Genomic DNA, 15,902 nt, shown 5'->3' with positions numbered 1-15,902 from the left:
AGAATTCAAGTGAAAATCCCTCGAGTCCTTCACCGTCCAACAGGAATATCTGGTTCTCATTTGCGACCTCAGAAAAAGAAACGGAAAAAGACGATAAAATCTATTCCACAGATCTGTTGTGAGATAATAGACCGCTAGAATAGCTCGGAGCTAAGGCGAGACGATCCGAGTCTTCGTATCAGATTACTAAGTCGGTTTGTTTGAGGAAACCAGATTGCTCCGGCCCGAGGCTTCACAATTGAATCAATTTATTCAATTATTATCGAGAGTAAAGGTGTTCAATTTTTTTTGAAACGACCCATCTTTGATTTTTTGCAACAAATGGCGCTTGGGCCAGGACCGTGACTATCCCCGGTTCCACTGGCCAAGAAAATATGGCCCCGCATTGCGCGATTTTATTGTTAAATATGGATCCCTACAACTAACTGCATTTTTGAAACATTGCTAATATTAGAAATACTTTTAATTGAGTTAAGAAAATTATCTTAACTGTATGTTAAACATTGCGCTCCGTAGTAAATAATTGTTAAGCATTAACGAGTAGAGTTTGTACCGGGGTTGAACCGACCACGTGACGGCATTGACACCAGTATTTGTATAAGAGTAAAAGAGTTTTCAAACTAAACAAAAAATGGTTCACGACCCATCTATGGTTTGTAACAACTGCTGCTTACCAGCCAGGACCGTAACTATCCACGGTTCAACCGATGCATTGCACTGGCCCCAGAAAAGATGGCATTGCACTGCTGTATTTTGTTGCAAAATATGTTTGTTTCAAATTATCTGCATTTTTCGGAAACTTTGGTATTACCAGAAGTCCTGTTGAGAAAATTAACTTAACTGAATATTGCTAAACATTGACGACACAAATTATAGAGTTTGTACCGGGGTTCACTTGAACAAGTAACGGCCTTGATACCAGTATTTGTGTATAACTCTGACATATGTTCCTAGTATGTGTTAGCTCATGTTGTAAATCACCACTTTACCCCTTCTCACCCAAAACGTCACCATGACGTCATTAAGTTTTCCTGCCATATTGAAGTGACGTCACACATTGATTAAAGCCCGGCAATCTCAAAGTCTGCTTTAAATTAGTTGAATCTCTCAGTATTTTAGGCCAAAATTTGCCTGAGAGTTAAGAAGTTTGGTTATATCCAGTTGCTAACGTGCTGTTTTATTGGTTAGTCCATTAATCGCTTGGTATGATCGCAAATCATTGCTGAATTTACCACCCTAGTAACGAACGAGTAGCGATACTACCACTTGGAACCAGGCACCTGCTATGACCCGATATTATCGAACATCCCAAATTTCATGGTGAATAAATAACCAACAAGTTCCCAGATTCCGTTGCAGAGTATTCAAAAGAGCAAAACAATCTTAATGAACAAATATTTCAATTGAATAAAGCTGTTGGGAATACAAACAATTAATTCCTTACAGCGTTGAATGTCAGTAATATGACGTCAACTTGAAGGGCATCGTTAACCGCTGGAAAAGTTTTAAGAGTAAAGCGTGCGATAACTTTGGACCACCCGGCTATTTAAAGTTCGTCTTGGACCATTCAGTGATCAATATCTTTTAAGCATTACGCATCTAACATTGCAACAAAATAACAACCTAAATAAGGTCTTCGGTCGTGAAAGGTTACAAATGTTAGCTGATAAGATTCTTGTGATTCATCGATGAATTGATTCTGAAAAGATAAGGGAAGGATTTCTGGAAACATTTTAATTGTGGAGATAAAACACGTGGAAAGGGCGAGTGCGTGCTTATGTTAAGGGGGTCAGGGGGGTCTAAATCACCTGGAACTGCAACAGCCGCCTTTTTAGTGTTCCTGAAAATTATACATGAGTTTTTAAAACCTAATACAAAAAATATGGAATGGACAATAAGAGCAGTGCAACATATAAACCTATCTTAAGGACATTGCTTACAAAAACATCAAAAAGAATTTTTGGCCCCAATGTCTTCGCGTTTACGAATATTACGCATATTAACAGTTGTTCCTAATCCTCTAGAGTTTTCACACGCTTTTGTCTAAACCCCGAATATGTTTTAAACCTTTATTAATAAAAATAGGACTCTTTGTATAAATTTTTAGAATCAACTGTTAAAAGCGCCTATTACATCAAGCACCCTACTAACCCCCCAAATACCATGTTTTTATTAATAGGAATAGGCTTCATATATTTTTTAATTGGGGCGTTTTCCATCAAACACGCCCTCCCCCAGAGAAAGATTAAATGTCCTTTCACTAGTTTTATAGGAAAGTACCTCTTACTATAAACTGGCGCGCAAAACGCGTCGGATATAAAAGTTCGGCGACTGTTACGTCATGATGTGAAGATAATAGCGCTTTGCGGCGGATCTCCGCACGCTCCTGAGGTACTATTTTCTATGTTTATGCCGCATTTACGCGCGTACAACGTAACTACTGTAGGGATGTACACAGTAGAAGCGGGGATTCTTTAAATAAAATCAGCCATATCAGGTTCTAAAAACAACAAGGTTAAGATGTTCGGAAGAAGCGAGGTTCAACACAAACTCGCGAGCCAATTGTGAGCGGCCGATTGATCAACGATACACCCCTAACTTGACCTGAATCAAGTCTTTCGGATAAAATTACTTGATTTTTTGGTCACTGAAATCATTTGGGCAAATAAATTGCAATGCAATCTAAGTGTTTGGCTTAGACACTTTTCTGATAAAACTAGATTTACACTTTCACGCGCAACTGCATGAGATGCGATATAGCGCTCTAAACTGAAAAACTTTTAATGTTTTGTCATTTGTTTAAATTTGAAACATAGATTTTTAATGCTAGTAACTCGAATGGCTTTAACAGTTATTTAGCCTGGGACTAAACTTTTCCTTTGTTAAAAATTATTTATTCTGTTTAAAATTCTGTATACAATCATAAAACCCATCAATCAAATCAACCTTTTATTAGACATGATGCATTTATTAAAACATTTCCCATCTAAAGTTTTACAATAAATTGCAAATAAACGTCACAATAATAGCTGAAGAAAAGGTAATTCAATATGATATAAAAAAATCCAAGTAACATCATTTTACGACGAAAAACAAGCAAATAGAACTAAGAAATGGAAACTAGGTATATTTTTACAAAAAAGGTAAAGCTTCGTGTACGTGCAAATAGTTAGTAGGATGTTTTAGCATTTTTTCGTGAGAATTCTTAGAAATTGTAGTAAGGCTTTATTATTGCAAACAATTTTAAACTAATAAACAAACTGCAATTTATTTGTAGGTGTTATAAGTGATCAATTTGTGTTGAGTTAGATTTTCGCAGTGAAGTGGTTTAAAAGCTTTGAAGCATACTGGTTGGAGGTTTTAGTTAGACGTGGTAAACACAACAACGCCTATACAGAAGTATGTGGCATTTTGAACGTTTCGAATATTTGTTCATTCATTTTCAACACAGAGAGAAGGCACCGATTATAAGTGTTTATATACTGCTAAGGCAGACTGTAGAAACGAAAAATTAAGGAGAAATGTATCCAAACCGGGGTGAATAGTAACCGGGGCAAATAGTAACCGGGGCAAATAGTAACCGGGGTAAATAGTAACCGGGGTGAATAGTAACCGGGGTGAATAGTAACCGGGGTAAATAGTGTCGAAATATCGGTAGCGGACAACATAGATATATTCGAAACGTTAATAATGTCATATTTTTTTTGATATTTCTGTTAGTTTGAAAGCATTTTGAAAAATCTTTCGAAGTTTTTGAAAATTTTAAGGTTACTTCAGATCAGAGTATTAGAAAATTTGTTCAAAAAGGTAAGATTTTTCGCTTTAAAACAGTTTATGAGATGTTAGCTAGGAGCCGCTCTGTTCCGGTTATTCCCCCGTGACCTTGACGCTGACCTTCCACAAGTCCTCGGCGTTCCCGGGGTCGGCCCCCGGACCTGTGACGTCACTGTGGGCGCAATTCATGAAATACCCTCCCCCCAAGTGAAGGATGGAGTCGTCCAAGGCACAGTACATTATCGTCTGTGCGCCGTAGTAAGGCGACCTAAGGACAAATACAAACTGAGTGTTTATATCTAATTAGAATTAACTTGGACAACTATAGATTTATTTTAGCTTTTTAAAACTAGTTAAGAATTAGAATTATCGATAAACTTTGGAATACACGTTTTTTTGAGTAATTTTAGTAAAAATATCAAAGCCATAATATTGGATATTTTTCCTAGAATTATCGAATTCTGCAAAACAAAAAATTGAAATAGAATTTGAACTAGAATTACAATTTTAATTGTACAATCCATTTAAAGGCGACTTGAGTAGAAATAGAAACTGAGTGTTTATATCTGTTCAAACCAGGACTTGGAGCTGGACTTGGAACTCGGGATAAAACTTCCCCAGGTCGATTAAATCGACATCATCTTCATAAAAACGTTCGGATACAAACTTCTTTACATCAACTTATGACAAAAGTTCGAAGGTAAAATTGCTAGGATCAGGTATGTTATAAATTGCCGTAATTAGAACAGATAAAGACTTCTGTTTGTTTCTGATTGAACTGGATTAACAGTTGTGCTTAACTACGATTGTATTTCCAATAACACCTGACACCTTCGACCATGGATGTTGGCGGAAACATGATACGACGCAAATACCAGGATCTCGATTTTGCATTTGCTGCTCTCACCCGCTTAAATAAGAACGCACAAGAACGGAAATATACATTAACGTTGTTCATTCGTCTTAAAGAGGACAAAATGAAAATCTTCGGCTTACCTCATGAACCAAGGGGCCACGGCATTAACCACTTTCTTTAGCCAATACGGTATGCTCGAATTCTGGCCAAGTTGAGACTGAATCGCACCTACAGATAAAATACATGAGTCTGAAGTCAGTAAAAGAGGCGTTTTATTCCTTATAAAAGTACCTCTTTAAAAGCCAACCTTATTACATTTTTCAAAACAACTTGGGTCTTAAACATAAATTGAAATTATTCAACACAACCTTAATCTAAGCCCGGGGTCACCAAACAATTGATTAACGTGTTTTATTGAATAATATAACAGTTATTCATTAAAAGGGTACGAGCAAAGTCATTTGTCTGAAAGACTATAATCAATTTAATTAATTCGACACTTTTTATGCCATTACAACAGCAACAAAGATTATTTGTAATGTTAAACTTCAGGTGTGTCATTTAAAACTTTAAATTATTACCATAACGCAAAGTAATACATCAGAGTGCGACGATTTTACCCAAGTTTACACATGCGCCAAAATGTCCCAGTTTACTTTGTTTCACTCGTGATATGTTTCATGATTCAAGATCAATGGCAGTGCTTTTAAAAACCTTTTTTTTCAATACAAGGACTCAATACAGTTCGTTAAGGGTTCTGGTGGGTCGCAAGCATATTAACTTTATACTTTTTGGTCGATTATTATTATCTGAAGAAACTACAAAGTAAATGTTACAAAACAGCGATTGGTGCATTCGAAGCCAAAATCAAATTACAAGTCTATAAATAAATCGCTTTTCAATTTTACGTTAATAAAGTCGAAACAACCAACAAAATCGCTCCTGCGAACTCTTATGATTATATGAAATAGTCCGTGGGCTGAAAAGGTTGAAAAGCACTAAAGAAACATTGTATTTGCAAACTGTCCAATGCCAAGACGTTTATGTTGAAAGACTAAAAAGTGTTAACTCAGCTGCAGTTTTAGTAAAACCAAGGTCATTTGTCAAGGTCAACACGTGCCTGGGTGCAGAGAGAAGGTCGTGACCTTTGAACCTTGCATCCGGGACTGCAGTTCTCGTGTGAAAAGGATGTTTGCGAGTTTGCTCTGTCCGTAAAGTTTGAAGTGGCAGAAAATACTTGAACACTCTTCTCCAGCCAACGTCAGGTTGTACGCCCACGCGATCCTGCAATTGAAGAATAACTGCCTATTTTTCAGTGTTGTTAATAAATAGGTGGTTCTGAAGTAAATCAAATTCCAAGTCGCAAAATAAAAGAGTCCCAGGCAAGTCATTTGACAAATAACTGAAGTTGATTTACAGCAAATAGAAAACCAAGCACAATTTTTGAAAACAATAAAAGTTACATGACATATATATAAAAAAAATCTGCGTTTACCATTCAATAATATTAAATGACATACAAATATTTTACAGGATAATTAGTGTTAAAAGTTAAAACTATAGCAGAACCAATATTTCATTTCACAAATCGAGTGGATCATATTCAGTTGACTACAACTAGACTTTTTCAGCTTTTTAAAAACTAGGTTATAATTAAAATGGGAACTTTTATGTTGTTTCAAATTTGACCACTGGGGTAAAATTGCCAAATTCGTAAAAACTAGAAATTAAGCAGACTTCTCAACTACAACTACATGAATTTCAATTTAAAAATATATTCGAATTTTTTTAACGAAATTAGAAAGCCCTCCTTTTCATCAAACATGACTACTAATTTAGGTCTACGGACTTCAATGGGCGTTGATGAAGAAACGTACTTATAAGCCTCAGAAGCGACGTTGACGATTCTTGAAGGTTGATCGGATGATTTCATGAGATCGAGAAGAAGGTTGGTGAGAAGGAAGGGACCGAAGTGGTTGATGACGAACACTTGCTCGTATCCTTCCACGCTACTGGACTCACCACGGATGCCAACTACGCCTGGGTGGACACAAGATAAAGTAAATAAAAATATCGAAATGTGAGATAATGTAGACGCAGTGGTCGAGATTTATACAGAGTTCGGCATGCGTGAAGGTCGAAATATGGGGAAGAATTACAACAAAGTTAGGTACTCGCAGTGGTTGAAATTTGGGCAAGATAATGAAGGCGCAGTGGTCGAAATGTGCGCAATGAAAAAGCGGGGTTGGAGTATGGGATGAATTCCACAGAGTTAAATGGACGCCGGGGTCGAAATATGCTCATAGTTGTATAGGCATGTATCGAAATTACCTAGTTGTAGTTTAGGCAGGGTTTGTGCGTAAAATGTTGTAGTAGGAATGTTTCTCTTACAAACTTTTGTTTAAGGCAAGGCATGACTTAAAATGTTCGTTGAAACTTGCGTAAGTTTTGTTTGTTGTCTGTGGTAAACTCTAGGCAGGAGTGAAAATTACCGTAGAAAGTAACGTGAGTTTTGATTCGGAAAATATACACCTGACTTGAACTTTTTATTGATATATTTCGCACGCGTATAGTCAGGGTTATTTTAAGTGAGCCGAATATATTAACATTAGAAGTGTCATTATTTATTAGTGATACACCTGTTTGCTACACATCATATAGGCACACGTTATTTCACCTGCGTTATTGATGAGATAATCCAAACGAGTTTCCTTGCTTTTAAAATCTGACGCAAAGGCTCTGACGTCATCCAAGTTGCCTAAATCAAGTGGCATGGCGTGAACCTGAATCGAACACGTCGTTTAGAAGATAACAAACAATCTACGGTAAGTATATAAGCTGTTTCACCATAAAATATTACCAGGAAATGTTTATCGCAAAGAATCGTGATAATCAGCTCAATTAAAAACAGGCCAAAGGCACAGAATAGTGTATATGTGAATATTTAAATGTAAATATTCAAATGTATATATATCTGTATATTTCAAATGATGTAGTTTTGCATTTTAAAGGCACGTATTTTTCAAATGTACATTTTCAATTGTATAAAATTTCTTAACACAGTTGATTATGAAACATGGCGCTTTCAACAGCAGTTCATTAAATTTCTAAACAGGCCGATATATTAATTTTGCGTTAATTTCAATTAACTTTGCTTGTATAAAATTAAACACAAATTAAAAAAATGGTAATGTTTTGATGAGAAAGCGACGCCATTATTTGTGGCACATTTCTAAAATACAACAACAAATTGAAAACAACAGTTATTTTCAGGGCAAAAAAATGAAAATTTAATCTGATCAAAGTAGTTTTCTTACGTTCGAATTGCCAGACCCGCTGATGATGTCATCTCTAGCAAGTTGTGATTTCTCAAGGTTCCGTGAAGCTATCACCACTCTGGCGCCTCGTGCGGCAAACAGCAAGGCACAAGCTTTACCGATTCCTTCGTTTCCACCTTGGGAAGCAAACAAGAGTTCCGACGTATGAATGAGCACAAACTAGGACTGCTATATCGTCAAATACTCATGCATTATTGAAAACATAATACTACTGGAGTGTTGACATTATTTAGTTGCAAAACTGAGCTAACATGTGATAAATAATAATTTGGTAAAGCTCCACCGTATAATAAGAAAAAAGACGATTGCTATATGACAGTTTTTCTCAACATATTGGTCGCAACTAAGCATTTAGGTGGCCGTTAGATTTGGTTGTTTGCCGAATACAGTAGTTCACATGGTAAGCTTTATTAGGATTGTTTCTGGATAAAATATCTCTAACATTAAAGAAAACTGCGAGAAAAACACGACAACATGGCGTATACAAACTAAATTCGAATATATTTAGGCCATTTGCCTTATATTGTGTTCTCAAAAGTTCTTTTTAGAGAATTCGATCGCCAAAGTTCGCTCTTATCTTTATGCTTTAATCGCCGCGAAACAAGGTTGGGAAACACTGCTTTATCCTAACATACTCAAGCATTATTGGAAACTTAATAGAGTGGTGACATTTTTCGCTCACGGAATAGCTTAGCTAAAATGTGACACAGAAATATTTGTTTAAAGAGTGGTTATAGCATGACTGGTAGTTGGAATTTCAAGGTCGATTAAAGGTCAAGTGAACCACGTGACTACAGATAAGCGCAGCTAATTGGTCGTCTGGCTACAAATGCTATACATTGCTTGCCGTTTTGATATATTTCAAGAAATTTAAATAATCCGCGTTTTTAAAATCAATAGGATTTTTTTTTCAGAGCTTCTAAACAACTGAAAACTTATTTAGTCAACAGTTAAGGGTAATTTCCGAAAAAAAAAGCTTTAGAGAATTTTTTTTAGAATTGGCATAACAATAGTCTTTCTATTTTTTTGTCTTAAAGTGTGTTTCATAATAACCCCTCTTGCGAGGAATTTTTAGGATTAAAATTCACATTCTTCACTCACCAGTTATAAGCACGGTTTTCCCTGTTAGGTCTTTGTCGGAATGATAGACGGGACCTCTTACTATGCGAGTTTGCCAAAAGTAGGCTGCGCTGGCAATCAACAAGACCACAACAAACTGTTTAGTAGACAACATTTTAACACAAAGCCTAATCCTGTAGAATGATAAAGTGTTAACAGGTCGGCGTGAATTATGTTTTAAGATATCGCTAAAGCAGGTGCAAGCAAAGACAAAAACCCTCAGAGTAAACAAGACAAATTTTGGGTACGTGAGAAAGTTTATCTTACTGTGATTTTTCGTAACAGTGATTTGAATAAATCGTTACTAACGTTTATGTGAGGAGCGAAACAAAGTTAAAGTTTACTCGGTTCAAACTAAAGCAAACATGCTATTGGTGGGAGCGGCGGTGGTTTGCTTCACTGGATAAAGGCGGGCAAGTTGCATGGACGGGACTCCTCAACTTATCTGCGTCTGATGGCAGCGGGGGTTCGGTGGCCATCAAAACGCTCAACTTCACAGGTAAACTTACAGAAATGTAGCCGGACACTTTTTTAAGTATTAAATTAACAAAAAATATAGGTAAATGCTGGGGATCCCGGCGCTTGTGTTTATGTAGAGCAGAAGTAAAAACAATCAATGCGAGTAAGTTTAAGCTTGTTTTTACTTTAAGATCTGAGTAAAATTATTAGGCTCCAGTTAAATGCGAAATTACTGTTATAATAGTAATCAAACTACAATTTAACTGACATGTATGTGTTGTCTTGGCAGGCATACACATTTTACACAATTTGTTTAACCGTTTCATGCGACTAACACTAAATAAAAACATTTTCCAGACCAGGACACGGCGAAGTATGTGAGTTTCGAACTGTAATTAGTGTAATTTCAAATTAATTTAGATTGTTTTAGCCAAATCGGGCAATTTTTATTTAGCTGATTATAACAAAGTATATATCACGCATTTGCTGAACTATTATAAATTATGAAAGAAGAATATCCCACCTATCAGTGACGTAATAGTAAAATAAAGGGATGTCAAGAAATATATATGACTCAGTGGCATAAACAAACTTGGGTGGCATGAAGTACCAAAGGGAAGCACGCAGCTCGAAATTTCATCGCGCAATATCTTCGGAACTAAACAAGATATCGATAGGATTTTTTTACACGTTACTTAAAGCAATCTAACTTAGCCAGCAATCAGACTTTTATCAAAAAAATATTAAAATATTTAATTATATTTGACATTAAAATTTAAGCGTGCCTAAAACGACTTGCATATGGTCATACTAACGACTCTCGTCACCCTCTAGATTCAGCGTTTTTATCTGCAGTTTCCATAAAATTCAAGCGAAATACTTCGACACGCCTCCGGTAGTTTTCTTAATTTCCATCGTTATCAGCGCATGACGTCATTTTTCCACGCTTTCAATGCTAACGACTCGGCAGGCAACTACAGTAAATTGGAAAGTCTGTAGTCTGTTTTGTGTTAAACTACTGGACGTATTTAGAACAAGATGCAGAGCGTGGTCGGCAAGTAAGTTTTGCTTGTTTTTTTGTAAAATTAGTTAAATTTTTGCTTCTTAATGATTTTCCGTTTCAATTAGTGTTAAATGTTTTTACTTTTTTTTCAAACCCTTGGAAAGTTTTACATTTTGTACGATCCAAGACAAATTATCAAGGTCAAGAACGAAAGGTGCGTACACTATAAGTATTTTGGTAAAATACCTTTAGGTTGAATCGTATATTTCAGCAATATATTAATATTGCTAAGTACCAACTTACAGCGCCTGTTGAATGACAGGCACATGGTTCAATTGTAGTATTAGACCAGTAAAAAAATTGTTTACTAACAGTGAACTTTAGTATCGATTTGTTGCGTTTCAGGTTAAACTACATAAAAATAGCACAATTTGAAAAAAGTATAACCTTCACTAAACAAGAGCAGCTTTAGGTATATCTTAAAAACGTGTATAACTATGAACTTCCCATCTGAACGTGGATAGCCTGATTGGAAGATCGGATATCAATGTCAGCAGGAAAGTTTGAAATTAATGACAAGGTAAGCCTTTATAAAAACTTTGTTCTAGAAATTGTATTTCAATTACATTTACAAATTATAAATTGAGGATACTTTTTAACAATTTTTACAAACACATGATTTATTGACAGAGCTTCAGCTATTATAAGCAACTTAAGCTTTTAAAAATACTTTTAAATAAAAAAAGTCATTAATTTTTGCATTGGCTGAGGTTAATACACTTTTTTTTCGATGCTTTTAGTAAAACTTTTAGAGGACCTAAAATTATGGGATAAAGACACATGTATGAACTGTTTAACAATGAATAAAATTGAGCAAAATGTTATAGAGTTCAAATGTAAAGCGCGTATATCTGAAAAAAATTACACCAAGCTTTTTTCCATAACAAAAAATTATAAAGTTATATTGATGGAAAACAGTTTATTACTTTCTAGCTTTCTAAAGTAAATATTGTTATAATAAAACAACGATACAAAAATTTACTACTCACTATAAATTTGTAAACTCATGTTAAACTTTATCACTCCAATACCTTCTGGAAGTTTTTCCAGTTAGTTTTCTTGAATAACTATCTTCTTGAAAGTCTAGTGTGTCAATGGCTTTCCACAGGACAACAGTTAAAACAGTTAACTTTACTGAAAACCTTTATTGCCCTAAACCTGCAATCACAAATAGGAAAATTAAATAGCATTACTATAACTTATAATTAAATCATGAATGACAGTTAGAATAATCGATACTTGTAGAATACATGCAAAATACTTTCAATAAAAAGAGGTTGTTGTTTGGAATTAAGTAAACATGGTAATTGGTAATATTATGACTTAATGCTAAAAAGAAGCTCTTCTGTAAACGACTCTGGTTTTTGAAGAAAATAAATAAGTGCCAGAAGACCTTCTTTAGTTTAATATGCCTTGAAGCAACAGCAAATTTGTTATGATTTAATACACAGAAAAATAGAAAAATAATAGTCATGCTATGCAGAAATTTTCTGTAGAAGCAATTGTTTAAAAGGATGTACATGATCACATTAAAATGAACATGAACAGCACAATATTAGTTAAGCAGTAATCAATTTTGAAAAAGTAATAGATGTACAGCTTTATATTAGAATATGTTTTACAATGCAAAAAGTTACGTTACGCTCTATTGCATAATTGTGATAAACAGTAACTTATGGTAGATGACAATTAGAAAGAATGTTCATGGTTAATGACAATTGAGGACAATAAATATCTTTAAACCAGTGTTTTTCAACCTATGAAGCATGTACCAATTGTTGTATGCAAACGTTTTAGTTGGTTGGTACCCAAAAAGCTTTTTCGTCTAATGTAAACTTTAGGAAACTATTGAAAATTTATTGTTATTGTCGGTGGGTTAAGGTATATTGTTACTTTGACATATTAACTCAACCTTTAATTAGATCTGTGGCTACTGATGGGAACACTTTTTTCATTTATATTTTAGGAAACAGTAAAAGTCACTACGCTGCTAGGAAAGAATAAAACCATTAAAGTATACATTTATTGTTACAATAAGTTGTTATAAAATGAAGATTGCTCATAACAGCTCAAAACGAAGAGTAAAAAGATGTTAATTACAAAGTGTTGACTTTAAAACACCTTGAACAAAACGAGTTAACAAGAAAAAAGTTTTTAAATCATATTATCCAAGGTAATCTTTCACGGCATCCAAGCTGACTTCCCAAAGTTTTTTGCCGACTTTTTTATCGCTTGCTCTTTCATGAAGTTCAACATTAGCACAGTCGGCAAAATATCCTCCGTTGAATTCAGTTACCTTGTCATCCAAAGAACAATAGAGAATAGTTTGGGCGCCATAGTAAGACGACCTGGAAAAATGTTTAGCTACAATTAAAAAAATGCCCAACGTAATAAAATCTAATAAAGACTTTTTCGAAATGCAGAATTTTATTATAAATTTTACTGACTCAGATTAGATTTTTAAGTTATTTGACAACACCAATCAGCAAGCATTACACAATTTTAATGTTTTCTAACATAATATGTACAAACGATTAAAGTATAAGCATAAATCAATGAAAACTATTGCTATACACCAGTTTTTTTTTTAAATTGTATTTTGTGCAATATCCAAAGTCTAGCAAAATGCGAATTTTTTTCAAGTTGATTTTCTCAATTTGGTGGTATAAGCAGGCTTGCAAGATTGACTTTTTTTTAACATGGTTGGTATCAGAAAATTCATTCCGCTTTTTTGTGAAGTCTTGCTAAAACTAATTAAATTGCATCCCTTTATTGTTCTAAAACTTTTTTTTAAGCCTGAAGGCAATACCATTTTCTTTCATTGTTTTTTCTTTAATTTAATCTGGCTACATACCAGTAACTTTTATAAAATTTTATTCTAAAACCAGGTTGGTAGTAATGGAACTGGGGTAAAGCAACAAAAAAAGTTTGAGAATCACTGTTCTATGCAGACAGAACATCATTTAAAATGTTATGGTATATCAAAGTAATATAAAAAAATCTGCTTTTGTTTAAAATGTAATTTTTAAGAAACATATAACATATTTGATACTTTGAAGTGTATATATATAGGACATAAGGCCGCTACAATGTGCTGTACTTTGAACTGCACCATACCTGCCTAAAAGCTTATACAAAATCCATTTGAAGGTCATCCTTTTAAAGACTGAGTTTATAGTCTTGTTCATTGAAAGCTCAGTTTCAACCAAACCTAAATATTTAAATATTCAGATATTACAGATAAAAAACATTGTAAAATTTTAATATTAAACGTTTTTAATTATTTAACAGCTAAAAATATGGAAAAAATATATATGAAAAAATACCTGGGTGTACAGAGTAGGTTGTGATGTCATAATCCTTGATTATTTCTTTTAATTCGGAAGTAAAATAGACATTTGCAAGTTTGCTTAAACCGTAAGTCAAGTAACTTGGAATGAAATCATCAAGATCCTTGGTGTCGAGTTTTATCGCTTCAAAATCAAATTTGCTGGGATATCTGGAAGTTTAAATAGAAAAATTATTAAAGGCTAATATTTAAAGTATCAGCTTGTTTTGATCTTAATGTGACTAAATAATCCAAATTAACTGATTGATCAACCAACATACTATTATCAGTAGTATGCTTTTGCTAAATTACATCTAATACCGTCAGTAAAAATGGTAAAATAATTGCAAATAAATTTACCTAATTACACTAATGTAATTTAGTCAAGTTGGTTTGTGGATTTTACTAATACTTTTTATTTAAAACTATTTAGAATTGATAAATTTTCAAACTTACATGTGTATTCTGGATGACACATTTATAATTCTGACTGGACGAGTTTTCGATGTAGATTTCATTTTTTCAAGCAAAAGGTTTGTGAGTAGAAATGGACCAAGATGATTGACAGTAAACACATTGTTGAATCCATACTTTGAAACACCAGGCCACCGACTGACACCTGAGTAGCATAGAAATGGCATGTGTAACAAAACTCTGAATTCCCACTTACAAATAAACAATGTGTGGGTAAGTATTTTCTTGAAATAGTTTCAAAAAATTACAATTACACTATTTTAACTATAAAATAATTTTATGCACAAACACTTTCTGCAACTTTTAGCAAGCTCCAGCGTTTGTAACTTAAACCTAAATTTTTTAGTCCTATTTATATAGATGAGCAAAGCTTGACCAAAACATCGCCCAGTTGCCCAGAGTTTCAAAACAAACTTGAAAAACTAGAATCTTTCCAACCTGCATTGTTGATAAGGTAATCAATGTTCTCTTCAGTTTTTAAAATATTTTGTGCAAATAATTTGACAGAATCAAAGTCTCCGAGATCCAAACCCAAGGCTCGGATCTACAAAATGATAAAAAAACTGTTAAAAAGCTTGTAATAAAAATTATTGAAATATTAGGAAAGCAAACTTTACATTATTATTATTAGATATTTTACTGATTTCCAAAATTGCTTTTTCCGATTTAGAGACGTTTCTTGATGCAATAATAATCTTTGCTCCATATTTGGCAAATTCTATCGCAGCTGCTTTTCCAATTCCTTCGTTTCCACCTAAATCATTAACAAAGATAAAACTAATTAAAATAATTTTAGGTGTGACAAAAATATAAAGTGTCGCATATACCCGTTCTAATGACAGTTTTTCCAAATACCAAAAATGTAAATGCATATACCTGTTATTATGACAGTTTTTCCAGTTAGATCTTTGTTACTCTGATGAACAGGGCCTCGTATGACTTGAGTTTGCCAATAATAAGCAACATACGCAAACAGAGCAACAATAACAAACTGTTTCAATGACACCATTTTACAAACTGTGCGGAACTATCTACATGAGTAACAAAAAAAACACTTTAGAACTACACAGTTATAATAAATATAGATTATATAGATGTTCATGAGTTTTGATGATAATGGAATATATATGTTTGAAATTATGTAATATAATTAACGATCATTTTTTTCAGTTTATTTAGATGTACAAATGCTACTCTTTTTATAAACTTAGTTATTATATAATAAAACAATATTATTCAAATCTCAGTTAACACTCTTACTTTTTTGGTAAATAATATATCAATGTATTCGGTACAAGTTTTGTTAAAGTGATAAAAAAATTAATTACCAAGACCGCTGGATGTTAGTCCTCCAAATTCAACAACTTACAAACTAATTTTACCTAAAGTCTAAAAGCAATTAACAATTAAATAGAAAATTAAAATCAATAAAGATCACAGTAAACCACAATTTCAAATAAATCACTCTATAGATGGAAGAATTAATACTGC

At 33.7% G+C, this 15,902-nt stretch overlaps 1 protein-coding gene across 1 annotated transcript; it reads right to left on the bottom strand.

Annotated features, from left to right (window-relative positions):
- Positions 1-3,867: 3,867 nt before the first annotated feature.
- On the bottom strand, positions 3,868-15,799 carry LOC146146405 (uncharacterized). The gene is made up of 16 exons (XM_083390753.1): positions 15,740-15,799; positions 15,288-15,442; positions 15,029-15,165; positions 14,850-14,955; positions 14,394-14,556; positions 13,936-14,108; positions 13,727-13,820; positions 12,795-12,957; positions 11,641-11,738; positions 9,070-9,221; positions 7,948-8,084; positions 7,308-7,413; positions 6,508-6,670; positions 5,751-5,914; positions 4,771-4,858; positions 3,868-4,042 (listed from the first exon to the last, which is right to left on the bottom strand). Exons 2-16 carry the CDS (start codon positions 15,418-15,420, stop codon positions 3,868-3,870), a joined length of 2,052 nt encoding a protein of 683 aa, XP_083246879.1. The 5' UTR covers positions 15,421-15,442; positions 15,740-15,799.
- Between the last annotated feature and the right edge of the window lie 103 nt (positions 15,800-15,902).

The sequence above is a fragment of the Ascidiella aspersa genome, chromosome 5, assembly GCF_963924565.1.
Source record: "Ascidiella aspersa chromosome 5, kaAscAspe10.2, whole genome shotgun sequence".
NCBI lineage: Eukaryota > Metazoa > Chordata > Ascidiacea > Phlebobranchia > Ascidiidae > Ascidiella > Ascidiella aspersa.
This window is presented reverse-complemented; position numbering and strand designations above follow the sequence as displayed.